General features: G+C 35.4%; 2 protein-coding genes across 2 annotated transcripts; both read right to left on the reverse strand.

Moving 5' to 3' along the window:
- Positions 1–4182: 4182 nt before the first annotated feature.
- Positions 4183–23231, reverse strand: LOC108981364 (probable serine/threonine-protein kinase PBL24). Its single transcript, XM_018952480.2, has 10 exons — positions 22730–23231; positions 11631–11767; positions 11335–11432; positions 8914–9263; positions 6718–7170; positions 6425–6585; positions 5641–5714; positions 5385–5532; positions 4999–5148; positions 4183–4571 (listed from the first exon to the last, which is right to left on the reverse strand). The coding sequence occupies exons 1-10, from the start codon at positions 22899–22901 to the stop codon at positions 4467–4469; spliced, it is 1848 nt and encodes a 615-aa protein (XP_018808025.1). The 5' UTR covers positions 22902–23231; the 3' UTR covers positions 4183–4466.
- Positions 23232–23947: 716 nt separating this feature from the next.
- Positions 23948–27556, reverse strand: LOC108981369 (2-oxoisovalerate dehydrogenase subunit alpha 2, mitochondrial-like). The gene is made up of 9 exons (XM_018952487.2): positions 27059–27556; positions 26241–26378; positions 25906–26088; positions 25355–25512; positions 25131–25230; positions 24922–25033; positions 24648–24787; positions 24318–24503; positions 23948–24220 (listed from the first exon to the last, which is right to left on the reverse strand). The coding sequence occupies exons 1-9, from the start codon at positions 27344–27346 to the stop codon at positions 24053–24055; spliced, it is 1473 nt and encodes a 490-aa protein (XP_018808032.1). The 5' UTR covers positions 27347–27556; the 3' UTR covers positions 23948–24052.
- Between the last annotated feature and the right edge of the window lie 111 nt (positions 27557–27667).

Below are 27667 nucleotides of genomic sequence, written 5' to 3' on the forward strand. Positions count from 1 at the left end.
GAATCCTGAGAGATTTTGATGATTTTCAGGTCCATCATCATGTGTTGAGGATGGGAAATCAAGTTGCTCACCAATTGGCAAGATATGCTTGGAAAGTTGCAGATGTGGAGATGTGGATGGGTTCTGTCGTCCCAATGTGTGCTTCTGATCAATCTGTTTGGTTGGATGAATTTCATTTGTAATATATAAAAATACTTGAAAAAACATGTATGTTGTCATATCAACGAAGCACAGCAATATCCTGATCCCATCTGATTGAGGACTGGCCGGGGGATCAATGGTGCATGCATAGTGGGGAGCCATACATGACATCTTTCTGCTTTTGCATATAATACATATTCTTCTTCCATAAAGGTTACTGTATGTTTGTATCCTTTTTGAAACAAAATCATTTGTGTTTCCTCCCAATTGCTGATGAATTGTGCACTGTTTTTCGTCTCTATTCATTCTTTCATCCAAGAGAAAGTTGGCGTGATTGATGTTATGAAACTTTGAAGTTTATCTGAATATTGTGATCTCGAGTTTTCTGTTTGACAATTATCGAGGAGGAGCTCATGATGCCCTTTGGTGACGCATCTAAATTTTGTCGGTTAGGGCTGTCTTTTCCATATTATCTTGCCTGCAATCTTTTGTTTAATTTGCTTACAATGACATTATCAAATCATGCTTTTTCCTTGGTGTGTGTATCTTTGCTGAGCACCCCTTTGTTTTTGGTTCCTATTTGGAACTGTTGCATGCATCAATGTCTGCTTCCTATTCAACTTCTTACCTCTTACAGTCCTCATGCATCTCTCAGCATCGAAACACACAACTTGTTGGGGGTATCAGGCCCAAGATGCGCCAGGTCTAGTTCACCAATCATAAGAGGGAAAAAGAAAAGGACAAGACAAGAGATGATGAAATGGATTACCACCAAGACCACAATAAAAGGGGGTGTTTTGGGGGATAGAGAGATCACTACGAGAGACTCCAGTTGGATCGTCTTCTATCCAGCAACGCTGAACGCCTTTTTTTCTTCTTCTTCTTTAGGTTAGTTAATTAATGAGTCTCTGACCAATTATAAAGAGATAAAAAGAGATTATAAGAAATTGTAAAATATTTCTCCTATAATAGATTTGTCCTCCAAATGAATCATGAAGGTAGGCTCTAAGTCAAATTATGTAAACTCATATGTCTTCTTATCTATTTACATTTTCTATATTTTTCTACTATATTTTACTATAGATGTACGTACGGGCACGATACTGGCTCTCAAACCGCTACCATGAGCTTTAGACCTCTTCATTGAGGTTCGAATCTCCTCCGTAAACGGATGACTCATTCTCATGTTTCGTATTGTTGGGTGATTTTTAACCTTAAGAGAACTCGGTGCCAAAAAACCATCAGATTGAGTATCTCTATAAAATTTTATGTTTTTGCTACAGTGATTTTTTAAATTTGTAGGCGAACAATAGGTTAGCCAAATATTAAAATATTCAATTTTCACTCATCTCACAAAATATGTAGGTATTTCTTTAATTAAGAAATTTGGTTCGATTTATTATTATTAAATATAAAATGTGATAAAAATAAATTAATTAGTTAATATTAATTAGAATATTAATTATTAAGTTAATTATAATAGAATAGGTAAATGTAAAAAAATATGATATTGGTTAAATTTTAAAGTTGAATTTAGCCAAGTCAATAAAGAAGCTTTAAATGAATAATAGAGAAGAAAATTAAACTCATGCAATTAGATCAGCTTACTTGTGCTATCCACCTAAAGAAACGAACAGCAATTTTCAAAAATTATTAATTAGCTGCATATAGCTAATTAATTATGATTATATTCATTATATATATGGAATTTCTTATTTTTAACGTTTTTTTTTCGGTTAAAGTTAACGGCAACAATCATGCATTTCATTTTGTTCTTCTCTCTCTCCAACTTTTTGTGCGTGCGTGTGCATAATGGCTTGAAGGGAAAGAATAAAAGATAATAAAAAAAATAAAACTTTATTAAAAAAAATGATAATCTCAAGATGCAAATGTCTTTTTTTGGACATTTAGAATGAAATACTATTAATTAAAGTTTTTAAACACTTTAATATATATTTATATCTTTTCAAAGTTTTTAATACGATTTTAAAGATGGTTTGATTAAAAAATTGCAATAAAATAAAATGAGATAAAATTATTGAAGTATCTGACTATCCAAATTATAAATTTCAAAACTTAATAATCATAAGTACTAGAATTTTATAAACAGAATCACAACAGTGAAATATCCTCAACGAGATTATACAATTATCCAGTAAAATATAATACAAAGCTAAAATATATAGGAAAAAAGAAAAAGAAATCTAGCCTAAAACACGCCATTAAATACTATTATTTTGATAATGCAAACTCAATCTTGTTAAAATACTGTTGTAGTAGTTAATTTGTTTGTTAAAGTTCATTTATAATATTCTATTAATTATATTATTTGTATAAAAGTTAAAGTAATGTCTTCTAAGCTATATATACTCTTAATTATTTTTATAAATTTTGTAAAAAAAAAAATTATTTTTATAAAATAACTATTTAATCTAACTAGACAAACGTACTTTTGCACGTTACTTTGACCTAGTATATATATATATATATATATATATATATATATATATATTATGGTTTTAGTTGCACAAAGTATATATGAAGAAAGCAAGAATCACGTTTTGTGGTTCACAGAAGCCCTCCAATCGATATTTATCCCAAAAGAAAAAGGCCCCTCTTGTAGAGATTGGCCTCACCAATCTTCTTTTTTTATTTTTGACTATTTCTTAGAAGTTTTCTCTAATCGTTGTGCTTATCTTCTTTGTGCTGATCTTTTCTCTGACATGCTTCCAAATTTGAGGTTCTCTTCTTTTTTAGTTTAGTTTATGATGTGTTTGAATTTTAGGTAATATACTCTATACTCCAACTCATTTAATTAACTATAATATGTGTTGGACTCACTTATTAAAAGAGGAGTTTAATTAACATGTAAGAAGAAGTGGTAAGATATAATATAAAAGTAAATAAATTAATATCTTCCTGTCAACTTAGATTTTGAGACCATCTCTTCATGCACTCTCTTTTAGTCTTTAGTATATTTTCCTCTTCTATTTTAAAATCTATATAATATGAGATAACTTGAATGTTATTATGCATTTTTAATATTATTAAATGGTTACATCTTATTAGTTTCTTCTTCATTCATGATCCATGTAAGTGGTAGCTGACTCTGTTTGTTAACTGTATTCGTCCCCCCAAACATGAGGGTTAGATCATCTGTGTAACCAAACGAGGCCTGCTGAATCACTGTTTTAAATTTCGTACCTTACCGGCCAGTACGGTTGAAATTTTCCATACCGCCGTTGGATCGGTACAGGTACCTCATATGTTTCGTACTGGCCCAAATACCGGTAGCCTCGATTTCGGCCAGTACCGGCCGATATTCCAATTTTATTTTATTTTATTTTCATTTTTTCAAACTACAAGTTTATTTTTTGACCTCCAATTCAAACTAGGCTATTTATAATTTATGTATATGTATTTATATATAATTTATTCATATATCGACTATCCCGAAACGGTACACGAAACGATACTGATACCGAAATATTTCTTTCCAGTACCTTGACCGGTACGGCTTCCGGTACGATATTCAAAACATTGTGCTAAACACTCTCTCCTATTCATAACCAATCGTTGTACTCATTCACACTGTTTACAAGGAACCAATAGATGCCCAATGTACACATAATTGTTGCTATTTCTCGTGCAATTAAGTTTATAAACTAGCAGATAACAATGAATTTTCTTTTTTGAAAAGTAACCAGCAGATAACAATGGCTAATCGGAACTGGAACTGTTCAACAAAACAAATATCAGAGTGTTGATGCATATAATAAAAAGCATTATTATAAGATTGATAACATGTAGTGGGGATGTTGTCAATTTCATTCATGATCTAATTGAGTGAAGATACCCTAATCAGACAATGCAATCACTGAAAGTCATAGAAAGCAGACTAGATTGTGTGCTATAGATCAATATTAACATATCCATTGGATGAGTAAAGGATATATACACAAGTGATTTTTATAATGGGGGGAATGCTGATTTCAAATCAAACTATTAGATAAAAAGGACTTTATTTCCAAAATAAGGCATAAAAAAAGAGACAAACTTACTAGTTGTCAAGCCATGCTTTGCTATATTTAAAATGTAAATCAAGATAAACATGAGTGGATGTCTCCTTTGTCCAATACCAATAGAAACCAAAACAGTGACCAGTGAATAGAAAATGGTAAGAAAAATTATATTTGCAAGACAATGTAGAGGACACTGCACCCTCCACTCAACTGACATGGCAAGATTTGATTTGTAAGAGCTAGTTTTTAAACTTCTCTTGCAAATCAAATCTTGCCATATCAACGGAGTGGAAGGTGTGTTCTTCATATCGACTTGTCAGTTCCTCCTTCTTTATTTGTATAATGAGGTACAAATTGCTCTGTTAAGTGGTGGAAATGGTCATTGTCGGCTTCAAGAAGGCGTACAACCTGCATCAAGAATACATCAGTTAGAATGCAGAAGCAATAGAAGAGAAAGAAAAACAAGAATTGTGGTTCAATACATCAGTTATGTGGATGAGTGCAAGCACCCTCACGTGCATCAATGTCAACATATCATTTTGAATATTTACTAGTACCAATAATTGATACTTAAAAAAACTTGATTATTTTCTTTCGTACACACACCATAGTACATGACTGATGACACTGAGGGCGTTTCCCTAGAGTGGGGGAATTCATTGGCCGTCTTGTCTCTCTAAAAGTTTTTCAATATCTTGGCCACTTCTGAATGAAGTCAAAATAGTTCTATATATGTTTTGACAATTCACAGTCCAGGAAATTGATCAATGATAAAAACCTTGGCATGAACCATTTTTTCAATGAATTAAAACTCAAAACATCAAGCTCCAATTACCTCTCCCATGGATGGCCGCATTTCAGAGCTTCTTTGCACACATAAGTACGCAGTCTTAGCCATGATATACAACTCGTATGTGTCATACACGTCCCCTAGACGACGATCAATGAGCTCATGTAATGCAAGACTCCCAATCAATGGTTCTGCCTAAAATTGTTATAGAACATATGAATGATTATTCAGATTGTAAGAAGGAAGATAAAGATATCATAACACCTAGTTTTGTGCCAGAGTAGATTCAAAATAAAATTCCTTACTTTCTTTCCAACAAGAGCTATTAATTTTTTCTTTTTTTTTGCATAGTAAACAACAAGAGCTAGTAATCATTCATTGATGATTCTATTTCTCTTTTTTGATAGATCACTGCAAGAAGAGCAACATACCCATTGTCGCAAAGATTGTTGTTGCTCTTCTGCATTTGCATCAATCACCTTGCGTCCTGATATCAGTTGTAACAAAACAATGCCAAATGCATAAACATCTGTTCGTACAGAAACAATACCATCCTCTGCATACTCTGGAGCAAGGTATCTACATGAGCCAAAAGCCAACTTCTGATTATTTATTAGAAAAACTAGGAATAAAAAATGCATTTTGTTTACTCCTGCAAAGTAGTGATAAGCTTCCACAATTCCTTACCCTAATGTTCCAAGTATCCGTGTATATACAGGATCATCGCTTGTTTTCCATTTGGCAAGGCCAAAGTCACCTAGCTGTTTGTTAAAGCAATCATTTGACTAACCAAAATGATCTTTCATAGTCAACACATAAATAATGGCAGTAGTAGTAACAGCTACATTATTATGGAACAATTCATGTAACACAACAGGCATGGCTCAGACCTGATTACTTGGAATCTAACAAAGTAGCATCTACTCAATATAACGATAGACAAGACCAAAGTCTTTAGTGCCCAAGACAAACCTGCAAGGTCCAATACGCAAGAAAAGGCAGAAGTAGGAGTGACTTTGCCAAATATGTTTTTAAAAGTTAAAAAAAAAAAATGATAATGTAGGAGACTATTGTGTAGAATTTTAGGTCAAGGCTAGTAGACTCAAACCACTTCAAACATACTAAGGTTATCAAGGATGAAATCCATTTGTGAGAGTGAGGAGATTTTCCTGTGCAGGAAAGCTAGGTTCCCATACTAAAGAAAGAAGCATTAAGCACACAAGATTGAACATCCCCACACATTATTCACTGGGACCAGGAAGCTCAAGATCTTCAGCGCAGATCTACCAGGGCACCAGAGCCCACAAGATTCTTCTGGGAAGTTCCAATTTTATCTCTGGGTCTAATGACCAAGTCTTGGTGAACCCAATTGTTTAAATGAATAGCAGATATGATTGTAATCATATAAAATTGATCTAATTGTCCTCAAAAGGAAATGAAGCTCAGAAGAGAATAAAGCATATAAATTTACCATGGGAACAAACTCGTGTGTGAGTAGTATATTGCTTGGTCGCATGTCCCTATGAATAATAGGACCTCCACGGCATTCTTCATGAAGAAAACGCAATCCTTTCGCAGTTCCAATGGCAATAGCAACTCTTTCGTGCCACTCAAGAACAGTTGCATCTTTATCTATGAACATACCCAACCATAGAGAAAAAAAGTAGACCAAAAAGAAGAAAGCCGATTCAATGTTCATCCATAAGGATTCAGCCAAGGAACTTGCAAAGACAGAGACTGATGGTAAGTTCAGTTGTTACTTACTGAACAAGTGCCAATCAAGAGACTTGTTGCAGATATACTCGTACACCAAAATATTTTGGTTTTCCTTGCAACAGTAACCCAGCAGCATCACAATGTTCTTGTGCCGTGCAAAATTTAAGACGTATACCTCAGAATGAAACTCAGCAAACCCTTGTGTGCTTGCTTCTTTACGTACCTTTGCTGCAATGAGCTGTCCATCTTTAAGTTGACCCTTATACACATGTCCGTATCCGCCTTCTCCTATTAAGTTCTCCTCTGAAAAACCATTTGTTGCATGCTGTATCTCTGAAAAAATAAATCTCATAGAATCCTTGACATACAACTCAGTCCTTGTCCCACAATGAGCACAAAGAATAGGTGCCTCCAGGGATTGTTGTTGGAAGACCTGTTTAGGTTGCTTTTGGACAATTTGAGAAGCACTGGTATATCTACTTTCTTCCTTGACGTGTATTCCTGGAATTAAAAAATATATACATTATTTTACCAAGGAAACTGCTCCTAACAGAATGAGACTGACATCTCTTACTCCATGAGAATTAAAACAATGGGAAAATTAAAGCACTCTAACACCAGGACCATAACCATACCATCCTTATCTGTGAGCAAATGCTAACTGGAATGATCCAGTGAACAAAAAAAAAAAAAAATGCTCACATTGTTAAGATATAAAATGATAAAATCTACATCTTCCCATCAGCTTAAGCTTTTGGGACAAGTGGTGATTTCACATGGTATCAGAGCAGAGGTCCTGAGTTCGAACCCCGACTCTACACTCTACCCCATTTAATTAAATATTCCACTTATTGGGCCTACTCATTGAGAAGAAGTCTGGCCCACAATTGAGGGGGAGTGTTAAGATATAAAATGATAAAATCTACATCTTCCCATCAGCTTAAGCTTTTGGGACAAGTGGTGATTTCACACACATTGTTACCATAGCAGCTCCAGACTGATAAAGTTTGGTAAACTTTAATTATTCTTTCAAGTTAAATAAGCTCCATACTGATAAAGTTTAGAACTGACTGATGTAGATTTTAATAGCTGCTATAAATCAGTTTGTTTACTTCTTCATTATTGATGGGGATCTAATACCAGGGCTCAAACAATGGCAGTGCTGGATGGTATGAAATTGTGTTTAATGCTTTGTTTACTTCTTCTTGAGCTTGTATCTGACTCTCAGATTGTGGTTCACTGGCTGAATGGGCGTTGGTATTATACACTGGCAATTCCTGGATTTTGGGGCCATTATTGCAACAAGATCAAGATTATACATTCAGATCAGCCATGCATATCATAAAGTTAACCAGCTTGTACACTTCTTAGCTTAATGGAATGGAACAATTGCCTTATCATTTTAAGAGTTCTCTTCCCTATCTAGGATGCAAATGATTTCAGTTTTGCTATGGTAGTTGGTAGTAATTCTGACTTCCTTTTGTGCAAGGGTGTTTGCTCCCACCCTATTGTGAACTTTATATGATTTTTTATTTTAGAAAGCGCTAAAATTAGAATGTTTACCTTTAACTCTATAGAGACATATATGCACATTTTTCTTGATTGTTTTCTGCAGCTTGATATACATCAAGCCAAGATATACTTGTAAGTTCTCTTTACTTATAGATTAACATATTTGTTGCAACGCAAGATGTTTTCCGGTCACCGTAATGGAGGCCTTATATATGTGTTTCATGTTGTCGCCAATGTTGTGTAGCATCACTACAGTGGCACCTCTCTCTATATTACACAGATACCTAAAGAATGTGTGAGAAGAAAATTTTTCCCATGTCTTGACCACCATTATTTTATGAGGTAGTTAGATCTGAAAATTTTCACCGTTCATTAAAGAACTCGATTACTCAAATTTCGTACAGGCTCAAAAGATATTTTGTGGAGAGAAAAGGAGGACTAAACCACCCATCATTTTTTATACATTTAATGAAATGAATGCATAAGTACAGAAATGAATTACCAAGGTTCTTAGCCTCAGATGGCAACAATAAAATAAAATAAAAATGTTTTTTTTATAACATTCCCTAATTGAACAATCTATGATTGGCAAGTGCCAACTGCAGGGAACATTTTTAATCCATATAAATCAAACTTTTAAGTCATATGCAGAAGACTTATGGTAGTGTGCACGAGAAACACTTCCATGCAGAAGCCAAAAGGACACACACACACATATGAAAGCTCTCTGACCTGAATTTTCTAGTTTATAGGAAGGCCCATATTGCAGTGAGGATTTGTGCTCTTTTGACTTGTATGAAGATGAAGGAATCATGTTGCTCTTAGACATAATGGAGCTTTCCAGAGAATAATAGGACAAGGGGTAGCCTCTGCAAGAGATTTCAGACTGCTCCATGTTTTCACTACCTGGACCATTTGATAGTGTAACAGCCTTGGTCATGGAATAGAACAGCCTGTGCTCTATATCATCCGTATCACTAGTACTATGAGGTCTCCATATTTCTGCACTGAAGCTATCTTGTATTAATGCAACCTTGGAAGATATCTGTTTAAGGTAAAACCTTAAATCCCGTCTAAGGTGCCTGTTAAGCATGGTGAGTTAGTGGTGAAGTCAATATACATACAACAAGAGTGAAATGGCTAAAGCTGTTCACTAATTACCATGTTCAAAGGTATATGATCAATGAGCTGGGTACATAAGTATGCATGAAAAGAGAGTGAAAGTTATTATAATTACTTAGTTATGTATAACTTGCACCAATTAGTTGGGATTTGACTTTGTTACATTGAGTTCCAGATCTCAAGGTCTAAAAGATTGTCAACAGCTTTATCCACTTTGATTTAACATACCTTGGACAATAACTAGATCATGTGTTAAATAATGGGACTTGAATAAAAATGGTGCTTCAACTATGATAACTATTGAAAACAAATATTTTCTTTTTAATCTTTTCCATTAAGAGAGAGACTTCTCACCTAGAAGATTAGCATGCATGCATCCTTGATGTCCATTTTTGGCTCATTTCCTAACATTAAAAGACTTTGATGCTAATGGTTCATTAATGTAATACCTCGTCTCTGGAATGCTGGTAGATGGGATCTTGGTGAGTTAGATACCACATTTACTTAAGAGAGAGAACTTCTTGGATCATATAATGATTTCAAGGGACTCCAATTATAACTCCAAGGGTCTCCATGTAAACTGTTCAGAGAGTTGCTCATAGTATTATCCAATATGATCCTAGATTGCATACTGATCCGAGGAAGATAGACGATCCATCATCTTCATCTCAATTGTGTTGTTCCTCCAATGCGAGTTAGTAACCTGGTGGAGGAACTTTGTAAATTTATCCCCTCTCCCTCAACGATAGGGCCCTTGATTTCTGTCTCCAAGAGATCTCCACCATTAATGTTAGCCTTTGACTTCTAAGAGAGATCTCACCTCCTCTCCCTCCAAACCCTAAACCTTCTCCAAGAGAGCTCTTCTAATATCCCCCATACCCAAAGGCTAGTTCATTCCATTCCTTAGTCTTTCTTTAGTACCTTTAGTTTTCATGCCATGACGTAAATTGGGGTACCTTGGAAGTGATAGGACAACCACCATTTTCTAATTTTGTCAACAAAGCCTTCGATTTTAAGAATCTTAAACTTAAAATATTTTCAACCCCCTTAGATGCCTCCACAGTCTAGTATAATGGGGAAGTGATATGAGCATAATTTGGGGAAGTGTTTGTTGAATTAGGTCCGAGAAATGCACCTCCCATTTGGGAGATACCAGAAATCTATCAATTTTGGACCAAGATGGGTTTTCTAGATTGTTGGATCATGTGAATGTACCTCCTACCAAGGGAATATCCTCCACCATAGCCGGCGTAAGACTAGACTCACCCTATCTTTCATTAGGTAACTGAGTGACATTAAAATAGCCTCCTATACACCATGGTATCTCCCACCAACTACATAATCCCACCAACTCAGTCCCAGAATAATCTTCTTTCTATATCAAGAATTGGGACATATACTCCAGTGAGGGGCCATAGGAATCCATGGTCTTAAACAAGCAAGCAACTATGTACTTCCCCATACACCTAGTCACACTCTTCCTGCAACTTCACCTCTTGTTTATACCACATAACCAAAACAAACCCAGATGCACCTTTCGATGGCAAGTAGCCAGTAGGACCATCCTACTAGACACGGGATTAACGATTAGCTACTTAATAAATCATTGTCACAAAATCTCCCACCAAGAGAGTCAGTTTATTAGAATATCCATTCTTTCAAGCACAAAAAATGCGTCAAACTACACAAATTCTTTGTTCTTTTTTGCTTATGTTGATGTTTCAATTCTTGGTTCAAATAAACTTGTAGAACATCAAAGTAATTTAATGAAGCTGGAGATCTAAACCTTTCCTTAGCACACCAATTTTTCTCCATCCTACAGAAAATAAGGGTTCTTTTGAAACATAAAATTAACAAAAATTCAGCTATTTAAAAAAAAAAAAAAAAATCAATAGAGCAGCAAATTGGGGTGAAGGATGAAAGAGAAACATAAGCAAGGAAAGAATCCACAATAGTGGAAAGAAACATTTAAAAACTATAAAAGATTCTAAAAGTTATATGAGGTCTAAATGGATAAGATAAATTGAATACCTGTCAAGTACAACCCAACTTGCTTTACAGGCTGCTACCTCTTGTAAAATAACCTGCCTAATGGGAAAACCAGCTGTAATTTTGACTTCAATCCGGACCTGAACACAGAACAAATATAGCAATATGAAGAAACGAGCAAGCAGAGAGAAACAATTTGCTTACTCAAAAGACCATTTTCAGTTGACAAAGTTTATATATCAACTGTAATAAGCAAACTGATTCCTAAAATAATTACTGTAATAAAGTACAATATCTGCAATATTCATAGCAGAAATCATTTTATAGCATTCGATTACCCCTTGATCGTCACACTTCCCAGCACTTCTCTTGAGCATATTTATATACAAATCAACTTTCTTTAAAACTTCTTCCTCCATTGAACGAATACTCGTTCCAGTTAAAGAATCAGGCAATGCTCTGAGTTGGTAACCCACTATGACAAGACACCAAAAAAGAAAAATAAGAGACAGAAAGAGATTATAATATGGTTAGTAACTTAGTAGAGGACAAAACAAAATAAGCAAACATTAACCATTGAATTCGTGTTTGAATAGTTTTAGGTATGCTTTTATCCACCATCTAAGAGCAGATAAAATACATGCATATGTATTAATTTGTACATTTTAGACTTGTATATATATTAATTGGTAAATGTTCGACACAAAGGTAGCATTTTAATCAAAGCATTTCAATAAACAAGTCTCACAATAACACCGGTCAGCAGATTCCTTAAAAAAAAAAAGAAACCGGAAGTTGTTCACAAGCTTGTAGTAAGGAACTTGGATATGTTGTGGAACAAAAGCAAATTGTAGAAGAAAGCATCTCCAATTAAGATGTAGGAAGAATAGTTCGACCATGGTGTCTGACTAGTTGACTTGCATATGTGTCTTAATTTGGTGATATTTTTACAAGATAAAAGAGTTTGTTAAGATATAAAATAAAGAATAAAAATCTACATCTTTCTATCAGTTTAATTTTTTAAGACAAGTAGTGATTTTACATGGTATCAGAGTAGAGATTCTGAATTTGAACCCTGACTCTATACTCTACCTCATTTAATTAAATATTTCACGTGTTGGATCATCCATTGAGGGAGAATCTGGCCCACAAGTGAAGGGGATTGTTAATATATAAAATAAATAATAAAAATCTATTTCTTTCTATCAGCTTAAGTTTTTGGAACAAGTGATGATTTCACATACAGAGCCAAAAGGTAATCCCACTTAATTTGGCTTAATTTGGTGATATGAAATGTATAAAAGAAATTGAAACACTCATACAATATATTAGAGATGAATATAGATAATTTTATTAGATCTAAATTAGATTTAATGGATTATTTTGAATAAGCCCACAAACTATTATTTATCAAGATTGTCTAGATATTTTAATTAGGTTCGTAGGCCAAAAGTATATATAAAGGCCCGTTAAATTTGGTGGATGATCTGGATGGTAATAATGGGTCAAAATTTAGTGCGATGGATTATGGAGTTTCTTATTAGGCTTAATAATTGAGTTAAAGGTCATTTAATATTTATAGATCAAGTAGACCTATATTTAATTGGTATTAAGCTCAATAATTTATTTAAAAGTTGCCCAAACAGTATTATTTGGACGAGCTGAGCTCATTTTACAATGTAAAATGGGGCCGTCAGGGTAGTTAAGTGACTTACTTAGTCCATGAAATTATAGGTACGCCCAAAAATTTAGATTAGACCCATTATCAACTGGATAACACCCTCACCCGCTTAGAGCATCCTATTATGCAAATGCAAAATTTATATTTGGCTATTCCATTCAAAATTTATTTTTATATTAAATTATCTATCTATTAGTCAATCAATAATAAAATATTATTAATTTAATAATAATACTTTTTTTTAAATTATTTTTGCTCTTAATTTTGTTTTTCTAAATTAAGGGCTACATGAAAATATGGTTTTTCTTTCTTTTTCATCAATCGTAAATATCACATGTTTCTAGGTAAGGTTAAAAGTTAATAAATTACATCAACACACAATTATAACCCAAAAGAAGAAAGAAAAGAAATTCTATGTTGTAGAAACTTTCTAATAACAAACATAATTTTCATCGTCAAATGAGTTCGGGAAAATATTGTAGTCCCTAGTTCACCAAGAGAGAGAGGGGCCCAGAGGATTTCATTTCTAAATCAAATTAGTACGGTAGAGGAAGACAGAGTGTTCAGAGTTATATTTTTTATTCAATTTGGTCTAGCTGAAGTGAAAACCAAATATGATCCATAACACTAATTTACTGTAGCTATAAGTCATCTTCTTTTGTATTTGCATAATCCAATACAACATATTTTTGGACTCTATTAGCCAAACTCCTTATTTACTTTTTCGGATTTGCATAATTTAATGAGGATGCCCTTATATGTAAGCCACGCCAAGCACTCCTCATCTTCATGCACACTAGTAGGGTTGTTACCCGCCCATATAGGGTGAGTAGCCACCCATCCCGCATCCCATCCTTGCCCGGGTGGGGTGACTAAATTGACCCCCGCACCCCGTCCCTGCCTAGGCGAGATGATCTTTTGTGCATAGCAAGTGGATTGACGCCATGAACGTCTGGTCACCCCATTTGACGGCACATTTTTCACAAAAAAAAAAATCCAATAAACTCACATATACATTAGAAAAATTGTAAAAATCCAACCAAAAATCTCAACAAAGTTACAAATCCAACAAATTGCACAGATCTTCAGATATGTGCACTAACCAACGAGCCATGGCCACAACCATGGGTCATAAAGCTCACAGACCTGTTAGGGTTGTCCCACATTGATTGTGGAAGGGGTTGCTGGTCATTAGTTTATAAGTGTGAGGGAAAACCGCTTCTCTTGAGCTAGCTTTTGAGGTTGAGAGAGGCTCAAGACCACCAACACTGGCATCAGAGCCCAGGTTTACCAACAGTCTCAGGCCCAACACTCCGCAAGAAAAACGGGTTGTTGCTACTCTGACCCAGGGCCCGATGTGTGAGGGAGAGATTGTTGGGATTGTCCCACATTGGTTGTGGAAGGTGTTGGTGGTCAGTTTATAAGTATGGGGGAAAACCTCACCTCTTGAGCTAGCTTTTGAGGTTGAGAGAGGTCCAAGACCACCCAACACTGGTATTAGAGCCCAGATTTATCAACAGTCTCAGGCCCAACAGTCCACGAGAGAAACGAGTTGTCACTGCTTCGACCCAGGACTCGATGTCCGAGGGGGAGATTGTTGGGGTTGTCCCATATTGGTTGTGGAAGGGATTGGTGGTCAGCTTAATTATAAGCGTGAGGGAAAGTCTCACCTCTTGAACTAGCTTTTGAGGTTGAGAGAGGCTTAAGACCACCCAACAAGACCCACGGTCCTAGACGAAGGTCTTAACTTATAGGTTCATGGTGACGACCATGGTCTTGAGTCGTAGCGTCCCATGGCCAAATCGGGATCTTACTATCGTAGATTGTGGGTTGGCCATGATCCACAACAAAGGAGAGAGAAACCAAGCTGAGAGGTGGAGGAGGAGAAGAAGAAGAATAAGAACATAGGGAGGAAAAGAGGATGTTTAACCATAAGGCCACTAAGGTATGAAATGAAAGGGAAGAAAATGAGAGGAAGTGAGAACAAAAAAGGGGAGGAATAAAAAAATGAGAGGAAAGAGAAAAATTACTTTATTTATAGTGAGGGTTCTTTTTTTTAATATATATATATATGGGCCAATCAGGCGAGAAAAGTCTAGGTGGAGGTAGTTGCCCACCCAGCACCCGTCCTTTAGGCGGGCAGATAGTAAATATATATCTCTATCTATCGATTAACCTCTCTCTCTCTCTCTCTCTCATTTTCATGGTTCTGCCGCCCTGGATAGCAAGCCAGCAATGCACCATGTTGTCGTCAAGTGCGTAGACCATGCCCATGTAAGTGCGGAAGCACCATCACGGTGGAGCCCAACCAACAACATCTCTCCCCCTCTCAACCATGAACCTCCTCCTCCAATCATGACGTCCCTCGATCCAAACTCACCTGCACATATATTCCCCACTCAAGTACGGTACAACTCTCTCCCTTACCAAATAAGTTTTAGACCATGGTAATAGTAGAGGTATGGTCATAGTTGGTATGGTCATAGTTGGTCACCTAGTATCACATAAATGTCATGGGATAGTGCATGTATTATGGGCTAATGGCAGTCATGCACGTACGAGTTACTTGTGATACGAGTTGGTCATATGGGTCAATTAATGTAAAATATGAGTCATTGGTTGGATGAACAAATGCATGCACATGCCATGCAAATTGTATATGAAAGTTTGGAGTTGTAGGACATATACATGGGTTGACGTAATTTTATGGAATTGATGTGATTGTAGGGTTATGAGGAGATATTTTGGGTATTAATTGCGAAGTACCTATTTAGTTATATTAGAAATTGACGTAAGTTACGAGTCTATTTTATAAGTAAGTAGCATAATCATATCCTTACGAATGTTTACGATAACTGGTATGTCTTTTATAAAAGTATTATATATGTATATACGCCCTACATTGAAACTCTTTTCTTATGCATCCAAGTCATAAATTAGGAAATGATTTTTTACTACCATGATAGATTTATAAATGTCAGGATTTTATTTATAAGTTTCATGTTAGTTGCATGACACATGCGTCAAAATATTAATAAAATTCATGATTTTATGTGAAGAGTTATGCTTCAAAATATTTATAAAATATCATAATTTTATGTGAGGAAACATGTATCACGACACTTTATTAAAGATAAGGCAAGAAAGTATGAATGTATGATTATGATAAAAAAAAAAAAAAAAAAGACTGTTAAGATAACGTAATAACTTATATTATGGTATGAAAATGCAACCATAAGTATACGGGACATATTGCATTGCCAGGATGTACACACGGATAGTGAGCTCAGTGTTATCTTCCATATGTATGGATCGATTCCCAATCCACGGTCATAGATAGAATCATAATCTTCAAGATTCGCTAACCCTAACTTAGGAGTCAACAAGAGGTCGAGTTTATTTTCACGTTATTTATGTTCTTAACTATGAGTATGCATGTTTTGAGGATGGAAGCTGACGTTATAAGGCATTTTATGTTCATATAAGGCATTTCATGCATGTTATCTACGTTAGAATTTGACGTAAGTTATATGGATATAAGCATATTTTTTAATATTTTAGTATTTTAACCACCTTAGGTGAGGACCTTTCTGAAGATGGAGCTGTAGAACGAGACTTGGCCCAAAAAAGGCGAGGTAGAAGTCTAGCTAATTTATGACATGCCCAGTTTTAGGATTCTCAATTTAATAAATTATTTTTTTAAGTACATTAGACTTAATTGATTTTAACAAGCGCTTTCACATCTTTTATATTTTAAGTATTTTAATAAAGAATAACTTTGTTTATTTTATGAGTTTTTTTGTACATGACACTTCTTTAAGAAGAAAATCTTAAAGTCAAGATTAGTAGCATACTAGTCCCTTAGATTTCTAAAACTAACATTATTCTTAATACTAGGGAAGCAAGGCATTACAGAAACCAAAATGATTTATCAACAAACTACTTGCTGTAAGACAAATGGTGGCGTTTTGCTTTCATATTATTTTGAGTCTGAATACGGAGGAAACTAGCTCAAGCCTCAAAGAGGAGCAAACTAAATACTAGGGATGCCAAACGATGATAATATTTCAAATGAACCTAATCCCAAATAGGAAAATCAAGCATTGCACAAATTTTATGAGGGAAAAGAAGTTTTCCTCTTTGAAATTTTGTTTTGAAGTTGAGCCTTAAATGCATGACCTTCAGAAAAATTTAGAATTAATCTTCGTGTCTTCAAGGTATACTATCTTTAAGAAGGACCAAAACGAAAACTATGGAAGGAGCCACTCTTGCCAGAATACCAAATAATAGGTCTCCTAAGTCCCAGTTAATAGAGAAATGCTACAACTACAAAAAAATTTTACACAAGTAAACCTGACTACCACATCAAGTTAGGTGAGTTTATGGGATTTACTTTTATAAAATTATGGCTAAAAGTATTTCTCTAATTTAAATCCAGCTATTAATACTTTATGCAATGTATCATTCTAAACTTGTGAAAGGCAAAATAAGGCCAAAAGGAAAACTTTATTTATAGTTAGTGTTCTCTTTTGTTTTTTTAATATATATATATCTATATATATAAATGGGCCAAGCAAGCGATAAAAGTCTAGGTGTGGGTAGTTTCCCGCCCGACACCAGCTTTTTGGGCAGGCAGGTATGAAATATATCTCTCTATCTATCGATTAACCTCTCTCTCTCTCTCTCTCTCTCTCTCTCTCTCTCTCTCTCTCTCTCTCTCTCTCTCTCTCTCTCTCTCTCTTATTTTTGTGGTTTTGCCGCTATGGACAACTCACCACAAGTGCACCATGTTGTCGTCGAATGCGTAGACCATGCCCATGCACAACTTGTAAGCGCGAAAGCACCATCACGGTGGAGCCCAGCTAGCAACATCTCTCCCCCTCTCAACCGTGAACCTTCTCCTTCAATCATAATGTCTCTTGGTCCAAACTCACTTGCACGTATACTCTCCCCTCACGTACGGTACAACTCTTTCCCTTACCAAATAAGTTTTAGACAATAATAATAGTAGAGGTATGGTCATAATTGGTCGCCTAGTATCACATAGATGCCATGTGATAGTGCATGTATTATGGGCTAATGGTAGTCATGCACGTATGGGTTACTTGTGATACGAGTTGGTCCTATGGGTCAACTAATGTAAAATATGCGTCACTGGTTGGATCCACAAATGCATGCACTTGCTATGCAAATTATATATGAAAGTTTGGAGTTGTAGGACATGTACATGGGTTGACATCATTTTATGGAATTGATGTGATTGTAGGGTTACGAGCAGATATTTTTGGTTTTAATTGCGATGTACCTATTTAATTAGATTACAAATTGACATAAGTTATATGTCTATTTTATAAGTAGCATAATCATACTCTTACGTGTGTTTACAATAAACGGCATGTCTTTTATAAAACTATTATGTATGTACGCCCTACATTGAAACTCTTTTCTTACATATCCAAGTCATGAATTAGGAATGCTTTTTTACTACCATGATAGATTTATAAATGCCATAATTTTATTTATAAGTTTCGTGTAAGCTGCATGATACATGCGTCAAAATATTTATAAAAAGTCATAATTTTATGTGAAGAGTTATGTTTCAAAATATTTATAAAATGTCATAATTTTATATGAGAAAACATGTATAACATCATTTTATTAAAGATATGGCAAGAAAGTATGCATGTATGACCATGATAAAAAAAAATGCCTGTTAAGATACGTAATGACTTACATTATGACATGAAAACGGTACCATAAGGTTAAGGGCCATATTGCATTGTCAGGATGTACACATGGATAGTGCACTCGGTGTTATCTTCCTTATGTATGGATCGATTCCCAACCTATGGTTATGGATAGAATCATAATTTTCAAGATTCGCTAACCCTAACTTAAAGGGGTCAACTAGGGGTCAGGTTTATGTTCAAGTTATTTTTGTTCCTAACTATGAGTATGCATATTTTGAGGATGGAAACCGGCATTATAAGGCATTTTATGTTCATATAAGGCATTTCATGCATGTTATTTACATTAGAAGTTGACGTAAGATATATGGATATAAGTATATTTTTTCATATTTTAATATTTTAACCACTTCAGGTGAGAACCTCTATGAGGATGGAGCTGTAGGACGAGACTTGGCCTAAGGAGGCGTGAGGATGGAGTTGTAGGATGGGACTTGGCTCAAGAGGTGAGGCAAAAGCCTAGGCAGTTTATGACATGCCCGATTTTACGATTTTCAATTTAATAAATTATTTTGTTAAGCACATAATACTTGATTAATTTTAATAAGCGCTTCCGCATCTTTTATATTTTAAGTATATTAATAAAGAATGATTTTGTTTATTTTATGAGTTCTTTTGTACATGACACTTTTTTAAGAAGAAGATTTTAAAGTCAAGATTAGTAGCATACTAGTCCCTTAGATTTCTAAAACTGACATTATTCTTAACCCTAGGGAAGCAGGGTGTTACAGAAACCAAAATGTTTTATCAACAAACTACTTAGGGTTGTTGTAAGACAAATGGTGGTGTTTTACTTTCATATTATTTTGAGTCTGAAAACATAGGAAAATAGTTCAAGCCTCAAAGGGGAGTAAACTAAATACTAGGGATGTCTGAAAATGATAACATTTCTCATGAACCTAATCCCAAATACAAAAATAAATCATTGCACAAATTTTATGTGAGAATAGAAGTTTTCCCTTTCGAAATTTTGTTTTGAATTTGAGCCTTAAAAACATGACCTCTAGAAAAATTTAGGATTAATCTTCGTGACTTCAAGGTATGCTATCTTTAAGAAGGACCAAAAGGAAAACTATGGATGGAGCCACTTTTGCCGGAATACAAAATAATTGGTCTCCTAAGTCCTAGTGAATAAAGAAATGCTACAACTACAAAGAGATCTTACACAAGTAAGCCTACAAACTGATTACCACTTCAAGTCAGGTGAGTTTATAGATTTACTTTTATAAAATTACAGCTAAAAATATATCTCTAATTTAAATCCAGCCATTAATTCTTTAATCATTGTGGCATTCTGAACCTGTGAAAGGCAAAATAAGGCCAAAAGTAAAACTCTATTTATAGTTAGTGTTCTCTTTTTGTTTTTTTAATATATATATATATATATATATGTATAAATGGGCAAAGCAGGCAAGAAAAATACTATTTTCTTATATTGAAACTCTTTTCATACGTATCCAAGTCATGAATTAAGAAATGATTTTTACTACCATGATAGATTTATAAATGCCATGATTTTATTTATAAGTTTCGTGTTAGTTGCATGGCACAAACGTCAAAATATTTATAAAAAGTCATGATTTTATGTGAAGAGTTATGCTTCAAAATATTTATGAAATTTCATAATTTTATGTGAGGAGATATGTATCATGACATTTTATTAAAGATATGACAAGAAAGTATGCATATATGATTATGATAAACAAAAAAAAAAAAAATGTCTGTTAAGATATGTAACGACTTATATTATGACATGAAAATGGTATCATAAGGTTAAGAGACATATTGCATTACCAAGATGTACACGCGGATAGCACACTTGGTGTTATCTTCCTTATATATGGATCGATTCCCAACCCACGATCATGGATAGAATCATAATCTTTAAGATTCACAAACCCTAACTAAAAGGGGTCAGGTTTATGTTCTCGTTATTTATGATCTTAACTATAAGTATGCATCTTTTAAGGATGGAAACTGGCATTATAAGGCATTTTATGTTCATATAAGGCATTTCATGCATGTTATTTACATTAGAAGTTGACGCAAGTTATATGGATATAAGCATATTTTTTCATATTTTAATATTTTAACCACCTCAGGTGAGGACCTCTATGAGGATGCAGCTGTAGGACGAGGCTTGGCCCAAAGAGGCGTGAGGATGGAGTTGTAGGACGGGAGTTAGCCCAAAGAGGCGAGGCAGATGCCTAGGCAGTTTATGACATGCCCAGTTTTATGATTTTAAATTTAATAAATTATTTTTTCAAACACATTAGACTTGATTGATTTTAATAAGCGCTTTTGCATCTTTTCTATTTTAAGTATTTTAATAAAGAATGACTTTGTTTATTTTATAAGTTCTTTTGTACATGACACTTTTTTAAGAAGAATATTTTAAAGTCAAGATTAGTAGCATACTAGTCCCTTAGATTTCTAAAATTGATATTATTCTTAACCCTAGAGAAGCAAGGCGTAATCGAAACCAAAAATATTTATCAACAAACTACATAGGGTTGTTGTAATACAAATGGAGACGTTTTGCATTCATATTATTTTGAGTCTGAATACCGAGGATACTATTTCAAGCCTCAAAGAGGATGCCAGAAGATTATAACATTTCTCATGAACCTAATCCCAAATAGGAAAATCAAGCATTGCACAAATTTTGTGAGAGAAAAGAAGTTTTCTCCTTTGAAATTTTGTTTTGAAGGTGAGCCTTAAAAGCATGACCTCTAGAAAAATTTAGAATTAATCTTAGTGTCTTCAAGGTATTCTATCTTTATTTTATTTAATTTTTAAATTTAATCTCAAGTCAGGGAGATAGAAGATCTAAAACTTCAACTCAAGGAAAGAGAGGAGGAGATTGCCACTACCCAGTCTTCCTTATCTTTAAAAGAACAGGAAATGAAAAAATTGAGAGTTAAATTGGTGAAGAAGATTGTAGAAGCTTCGAAGAATGATTCTGAACTTAAATCTAAAATCCAGCTCTTAAATGAAGCCAATGAAGTCATAAAGCTGCAGAGGCCAATTTGGAGAAGAGGCCAATTTGGAGAAGAGGACTATGGAGTGATTATTAGCCCAGGAAGAACTAAATAAAGTGGCAGAAAAAGCATCTAAACATGCAAGGGAAATAGATAAAACTTTGGAGGATTTCAGAAGAGTAAAAAAACTTCTTGTTGACATGAGGTCCGAGTTGGTTTCTTCTCAGAAATCTCTGACATCCTCTAGGAAGAGAATGGACGAACAAGAGGTCCAATTGGAAAAGCAACCAACAGAACTTGAGAAACGGAAGAAAAATGTTATGTCTTATATGGTGAGTTTGAAAGATGCCCAAATTGAAGTAGACAGGGAGAGAGTAAAGCTTAGAGTTGCACAAGTTCGAAAATCAGAATTAACTATGAATGCCTGCAGAATTCGGAGCTGCCCGAGGGTTGTGCCGTTTATTCCCTGCAGAGTTTGTGCTGTGAAATACATGGTCAATCCTGAGACCGATTAGGTTTTTGCCAAGATGAGATTGGTTCCGATGAATGCCAATGAGCCGGACTTTGAAGATGATGGGATTGAAGGGATTAATGGTCTGAAGCGCAAGAAAAACCGGCCTTCTTTGCAAAGACGTTGACTCAATCGGATGCAAACAATGGCGGGGATTTATCTGTTCCACGGTACTGTGCGGAGACGATCTTTCTACGGCTAGATTACTTGGCGGATCCCCCTTCAGACGATCTTTCCGTGGCTGGGACTCCTTGGCTGAAGATGAAAAGCACTCAAAGGAAGAAGATGAGAAGCAGAGAAGTGAAATAGGAATGGAATCCGAAATGCGCACTCTATTTTCATTTATTTATTTTTTAATTAACAGCAGCTCACGTCAGTAATCTGCATCAGCCGACTGTGCGGCGACCGTATCTACCGACTGTACATAGCAGAATTGTAAACAAAATAGCAATGAAACCCACAGCAACAGGAAAAAAAAATGAACTGTGATTCCAGAGACAACTTATCGAACACTTACAGGGGTGTAGGACCTTATGGAGGACTCCGAGCACGACAAGCGTGTCTCCTCCACGGAGAATGCAACCCGCCGTTCTCACGCCTTCAATGGTGTGCTCAAGCTCAGTCTGACTGCGATCCTTAGTCGCATCCAATGCGATAACAACGTTAGACGGCGACGAAGGGCTATCCATGGAGATTATTATTCCGGCAGAACCCACAAATGTGTATTGGATAATAAGGCTATATAACTCCTTTCCCTATCTGGGTGTTGATCTGTATGCGAACTAAAGAGTGGAAACCTTGATCGCTTTTTATCAGTGGAAGTCAAGGAGGACATGGTAAAAAGATAAGAGACTTGTGACCCAATGGGATTTGCTGGAAACCTTAATATATGAAGCGCATTTGGTTAGAGAGACGATTCGAACGATGCCAAGTTCCAAGGGGAGATATGCTTGTGGATATTCCAGTATGTTGCTGAGAGTGGCGGGAGTGTTGCCGGCTTCAACAAGAACGCTCAGATAATTGCAAAGCACTCAACGACAATCCCTTGCATATTAGAAGGTATTATGCCATGTAATATTCTTTAAAGCCATTTATTTATTACTTTTAAATTAAACAATTTGGGTTTTAAAAAATAACAAACATTCTAGGCCAAAATCCTCGTAATTTGATTTCCAAATAGATTTCTTTTTGCTCGTAAAATAGGGGGACAAGACGTTAGAATTAACTTTCAAGAAGTTCCTATAGTAACCATTAAGGTCGTTGGTTTAGTTGGGTAAGTGATTTCCTCTCCCATGGTTTGATAAATAAGAGTTCATGGACACAATATCAGAGAGACAATATTCATGTCCAAATGGAATCGACCCTTAAGATTTGGGTATCATACAAAAGACAAGCGCTCATGATTATGACAATGGCAGCTTTACAGACTATTTTTCCATTCCATTCCCTCCTCTAAACAAACTATAAAAAGAAAGGTTTTTTAATGCAGTTGAAATATAGCAGACTCTTGCTTGATTACAGTTTACAGGACATTTTGAAGTTCTTACAAAAACCCAGGGATAATAATATAGCTCCTTCCGAGAGAGTGAATCCTTCATAGTGCATAGAGTCTGTTTTTGAATATTTTGATCCTGGGGCTCAGCTTCACATACTGATCAAGGCGATGCCTAAAAGTTACAATAGGGAAGATCTGACTGAAACCTTATAATAGAGCTCTTTCATTGTGATTCCTAACTGAGCTTCATGAAATGGAGGAATGCTTTATTTTCTAATTCTTTGAACTTTTTTGAGGTTTTACACATGGTAATTCAAGTTTTCATGATAGCTTTTTAAATATATTCTAAACAGGAACATAAGATGGGTAGTCTTGTGGATGTCTCTTGATGGTTTCTCTAAGCAGTTTCTCCTGCTCTTGAAGGTTTGACGGCTGCTTGTCGTAGACATCTGAGAACATGTCTGCTAGTGGAGGTTTCTCTGTTTTCTCTGCTATTTGAATTGCTTGCAGTATCTGCAGAAAAAAAAAAATTATCAGGAGAGAACGTTAAAAGAGATTTTCCAATGTCATGGGGATTGAAGATAAGGTATATATATGATCATGTATGCACCTGCTTTCTGATGCTGCCTCGAAGCTCAGAATCATCTTTGTCACTCCACCAGCCCTTCTTTTCTACCCATTTTCTGAATCTATTTACAGGGTTTCGTGTCAATTTCCAGTATTCAATCTCATTCAATGGCCGATACTTGGTGGAATCATCAGATGTGGAGTGGTGTCCAACTCTATATGTTAGGGCCTGAAAGTTCAAGTTCAAACAAACAATAGAGAAAATCACAATTTTGAATACAAAACTTCTCCTGCATTGCCTATTAACAAATGCAGATGATAAGAAGGGCTGAGACCATATGCTAAAGACCAACAAAAGGAAGTTTAGTTCCACCTCCACTAATATTGGTCTTTGTTCCCTTACAGCCATTTCACGAGCAGCATGAATTGCACTATATACAGCAAGAGCATCATTCCCATCCACCCTGATGCTTCGAATTCCATAAGCCCGACCTCTAACAACAAGGCCATCACCTGCCAAACATGGATATTCAAGAAAGAAAGATGACAAGAAAGAAAGAAACAAACTCAAACTTCCATGAGTATCTGAACTTATACATAAAAAAAAAAAAAAAGTGTTTGATATGAAGTTATATGATAAAGAGTACTTCGAAATTGCTCTTCTGTGGGAGTACTGATGGCCCAACCGTTGTTCCGACAAATAAAAACAACAGGGGCTTCCAGAACTGCTGAAAAATTCAAAGCAGCATGGAAATCTCCCTGAAACATAGTTAAAAGACCCAAATGAGGATATGGATATTATTAGTCTAATTATTTTTTTCAGATCGAGAGGTGGAAAAGTTTACTGTACAGTCACCTCACTACTGCCGCCATCTCCAAAATAAGTGGCCACACATGCATTCTTGCCATCCATTTTAAGAGAATAAGCAACACCTACAGCTTGAGGAAGCTGTGTACTGACAAGCACAAGGGGTAATATAGAATAATCGTGTTAGCTATTTTCTTGAATGTTGATCAACATCAAATAAATCTAGACATGGCAGAGATTAACGTTTAGTAATAATGATGAAGATATCTTACGCCATAGGTGATGAAACAGCGAAGTAGTTGTGATTCTTAGAGACGTAATGGATAGGCATCTGCCTGGCTTTCCCAGAATCAGCCTTGTTTCCAAAGCACTGGTTGGCAAAGTCTTGCAGTGTGAAACCACGCCACAAGAGAACTCCAGGCTCCCGGTACTGGCATTAAATCAGGCAAAGTCCACTTACATCAGTTTTCCTTGCATAATTTTTGGGGTCGGAAAATGTCAATCTGTAGTGGATTTCAGTTAACAAAAAGGCCCTACATTAAGATACAATCTAAATCTCTTTGGTGACAGTATTGACCATTAATTCATAACTGATGAATCATGGGTGCTATCTTAGATTCATATCTTTTCAACAGATAAAAAATGGCAATGGTAAACGTCCTTCGGCTGTCGAAATCGAAAAATATGAACATCATTTGATTCTGGGTAGTGATAAACTCCATATGGTGAAGCAGCCTTCAGGTGTCCATCATACATATCTTCTTGTGACCTTGTCCTAGAACAGTTAAGTTTTATGTACTGATGAAAATATATACAGGTTTACCTGAGGCAAGACAAGATCATCTGCAGAAAGTGCAGCCGCAGATGCAATGTTAATTGCTTCTTCCCCAGATGTGGTCAAGTAAAATGAAATTCTTCCCTGCCTTTGAGCTTCGTAGAATATGCTATCCATCATCTGAAGGGTGACCATGTCACTATACATCTTTACTGCTATTTCCTTGCTTACCTATTGAACAGTTAGTGCTGTTATGACCAAAAAACAGTTCAAACTTAAAACTTTGATGAATCTGGAGGTTTTTTTAAACACCATTTGATTCAAACTACCCTTTTTGTTCATGTTGAAAATTCAACTGATATTAAAAAACATTTATAGATTACCTGCACAAAGTTGCTGGACACGATTGGCTCACCATTGTCATCAAGAACTCGATAACAAGGAACCCTCTTATCCCCTGACTCGGAAATGAAACTCATTTCAGACGTAAATGGAACCTTCCCTCCAGGAAAATCCAAGGCCTGTCCCCATCGACACATTCCAAATGTAAATTTTTTCCAAATATTTTATTTTTATTTTACCATTCAGTCCAAAGTCCAAACAGTAAATTAATTAGACAATCCCCAAACATTAGTACTATGTCTGTCCCCACACGCACGTGACGTTACCAATTAATTTGTTTTCCCTGAGTCTCACATCAGGCCATTTTCCCCTAGTCTCTTCGATTGTCTGTCTCCAATATCAGTTTCTTCTTTACGTTAATGGACTCTTTATATATGACAAGTACGTGGTTGGTTCCTGGTTAATAGGACATGCTTGAACAATACACTGTTCTTCTTCCTTTTTTGAAATCTATCAAAATCATTTTTTGTTTAATTAAAGTATAAAAATATCTATCCAAAGCAGGAAAAAGAAAAACCTGTTCCTTTCTTAAATTATCATTACTCAGATTTCTTTTCTTTAATTCTCCTTTTTCAATCCTAGTACAGTTGATCTTGATGCATAAACGATCGAAACAGTACTGGCAGAGAAAAAAAGAGAATTAATATACATAATCATAGAACAATTTCGATGAGAATATGATCAATCCTGTATTATTCATCAAAATCTGCATTTTTACTGTCTGATACATCGAGCACTTTTATTATATGAAGTCTGTAGCAGCAGTCCCAAGAAAAGCAGTACATATGTAAGATCTTACCTGATCATGATCTTCTTCATCCTCCTTAATGTGCTGCGAGTCCAAGTCTCTTTCAGGTTCGGTGGATTTGAAGCGTGGAACGAGGAAACGAGTAGCTGAGTTATCAAAAAAACCATACGGTCTTGATCCATATCTGTTATCAACAAGTGACAATATTGCAGAAGAACTAGAAGAATATTGCATAAAAGAAGCATCCCAAGAACTCCTACTCGGATATACTCCCAAAAAGCCCATCTTTTTGCTCAGACTATGGACAAATGTTCTTGACCTTACCAACCAAACTGCCATGAAAATGGATATATCTGTACAGACCGGAAGTTTATACACAGAAGAGTCTAAACAATAAGAGATCTAATCCAAAAAAGAAGAATATATCCTAAAGTACTCTGATAAAAAAACAGTACGTGATCCCTTTGCTACCACTAAAAAACAACACGAGTCCGGTAAATCTGAGAAGTACTCCAACTTTCACACGCCATGATATATTATATAGACATGGATGGATTGTAAGTGCCTGTCTCAATATGGAGGGAGAGTTATGGAACTTTTCGGGACATGTCTTTGCATTTCATCGTAATCCTAGGCGGGGGGCCACGTACGTCTACTTCA

This window comes from Juglans regia, chromosome 6 (genome assembly GCF_001411555.2).
Source record: "Juglans regia cultivar Chandler chromosome 6, Walnut 2.0, whole genome shotgun sequence".
In the NCBI taxonomy this organism is placed as follows: Eukaryota; Viridiplantae; Streptophyta; class Magnoliopsida; order Fagales; family Juglandaceae; genus Juglans; species Juglans regia.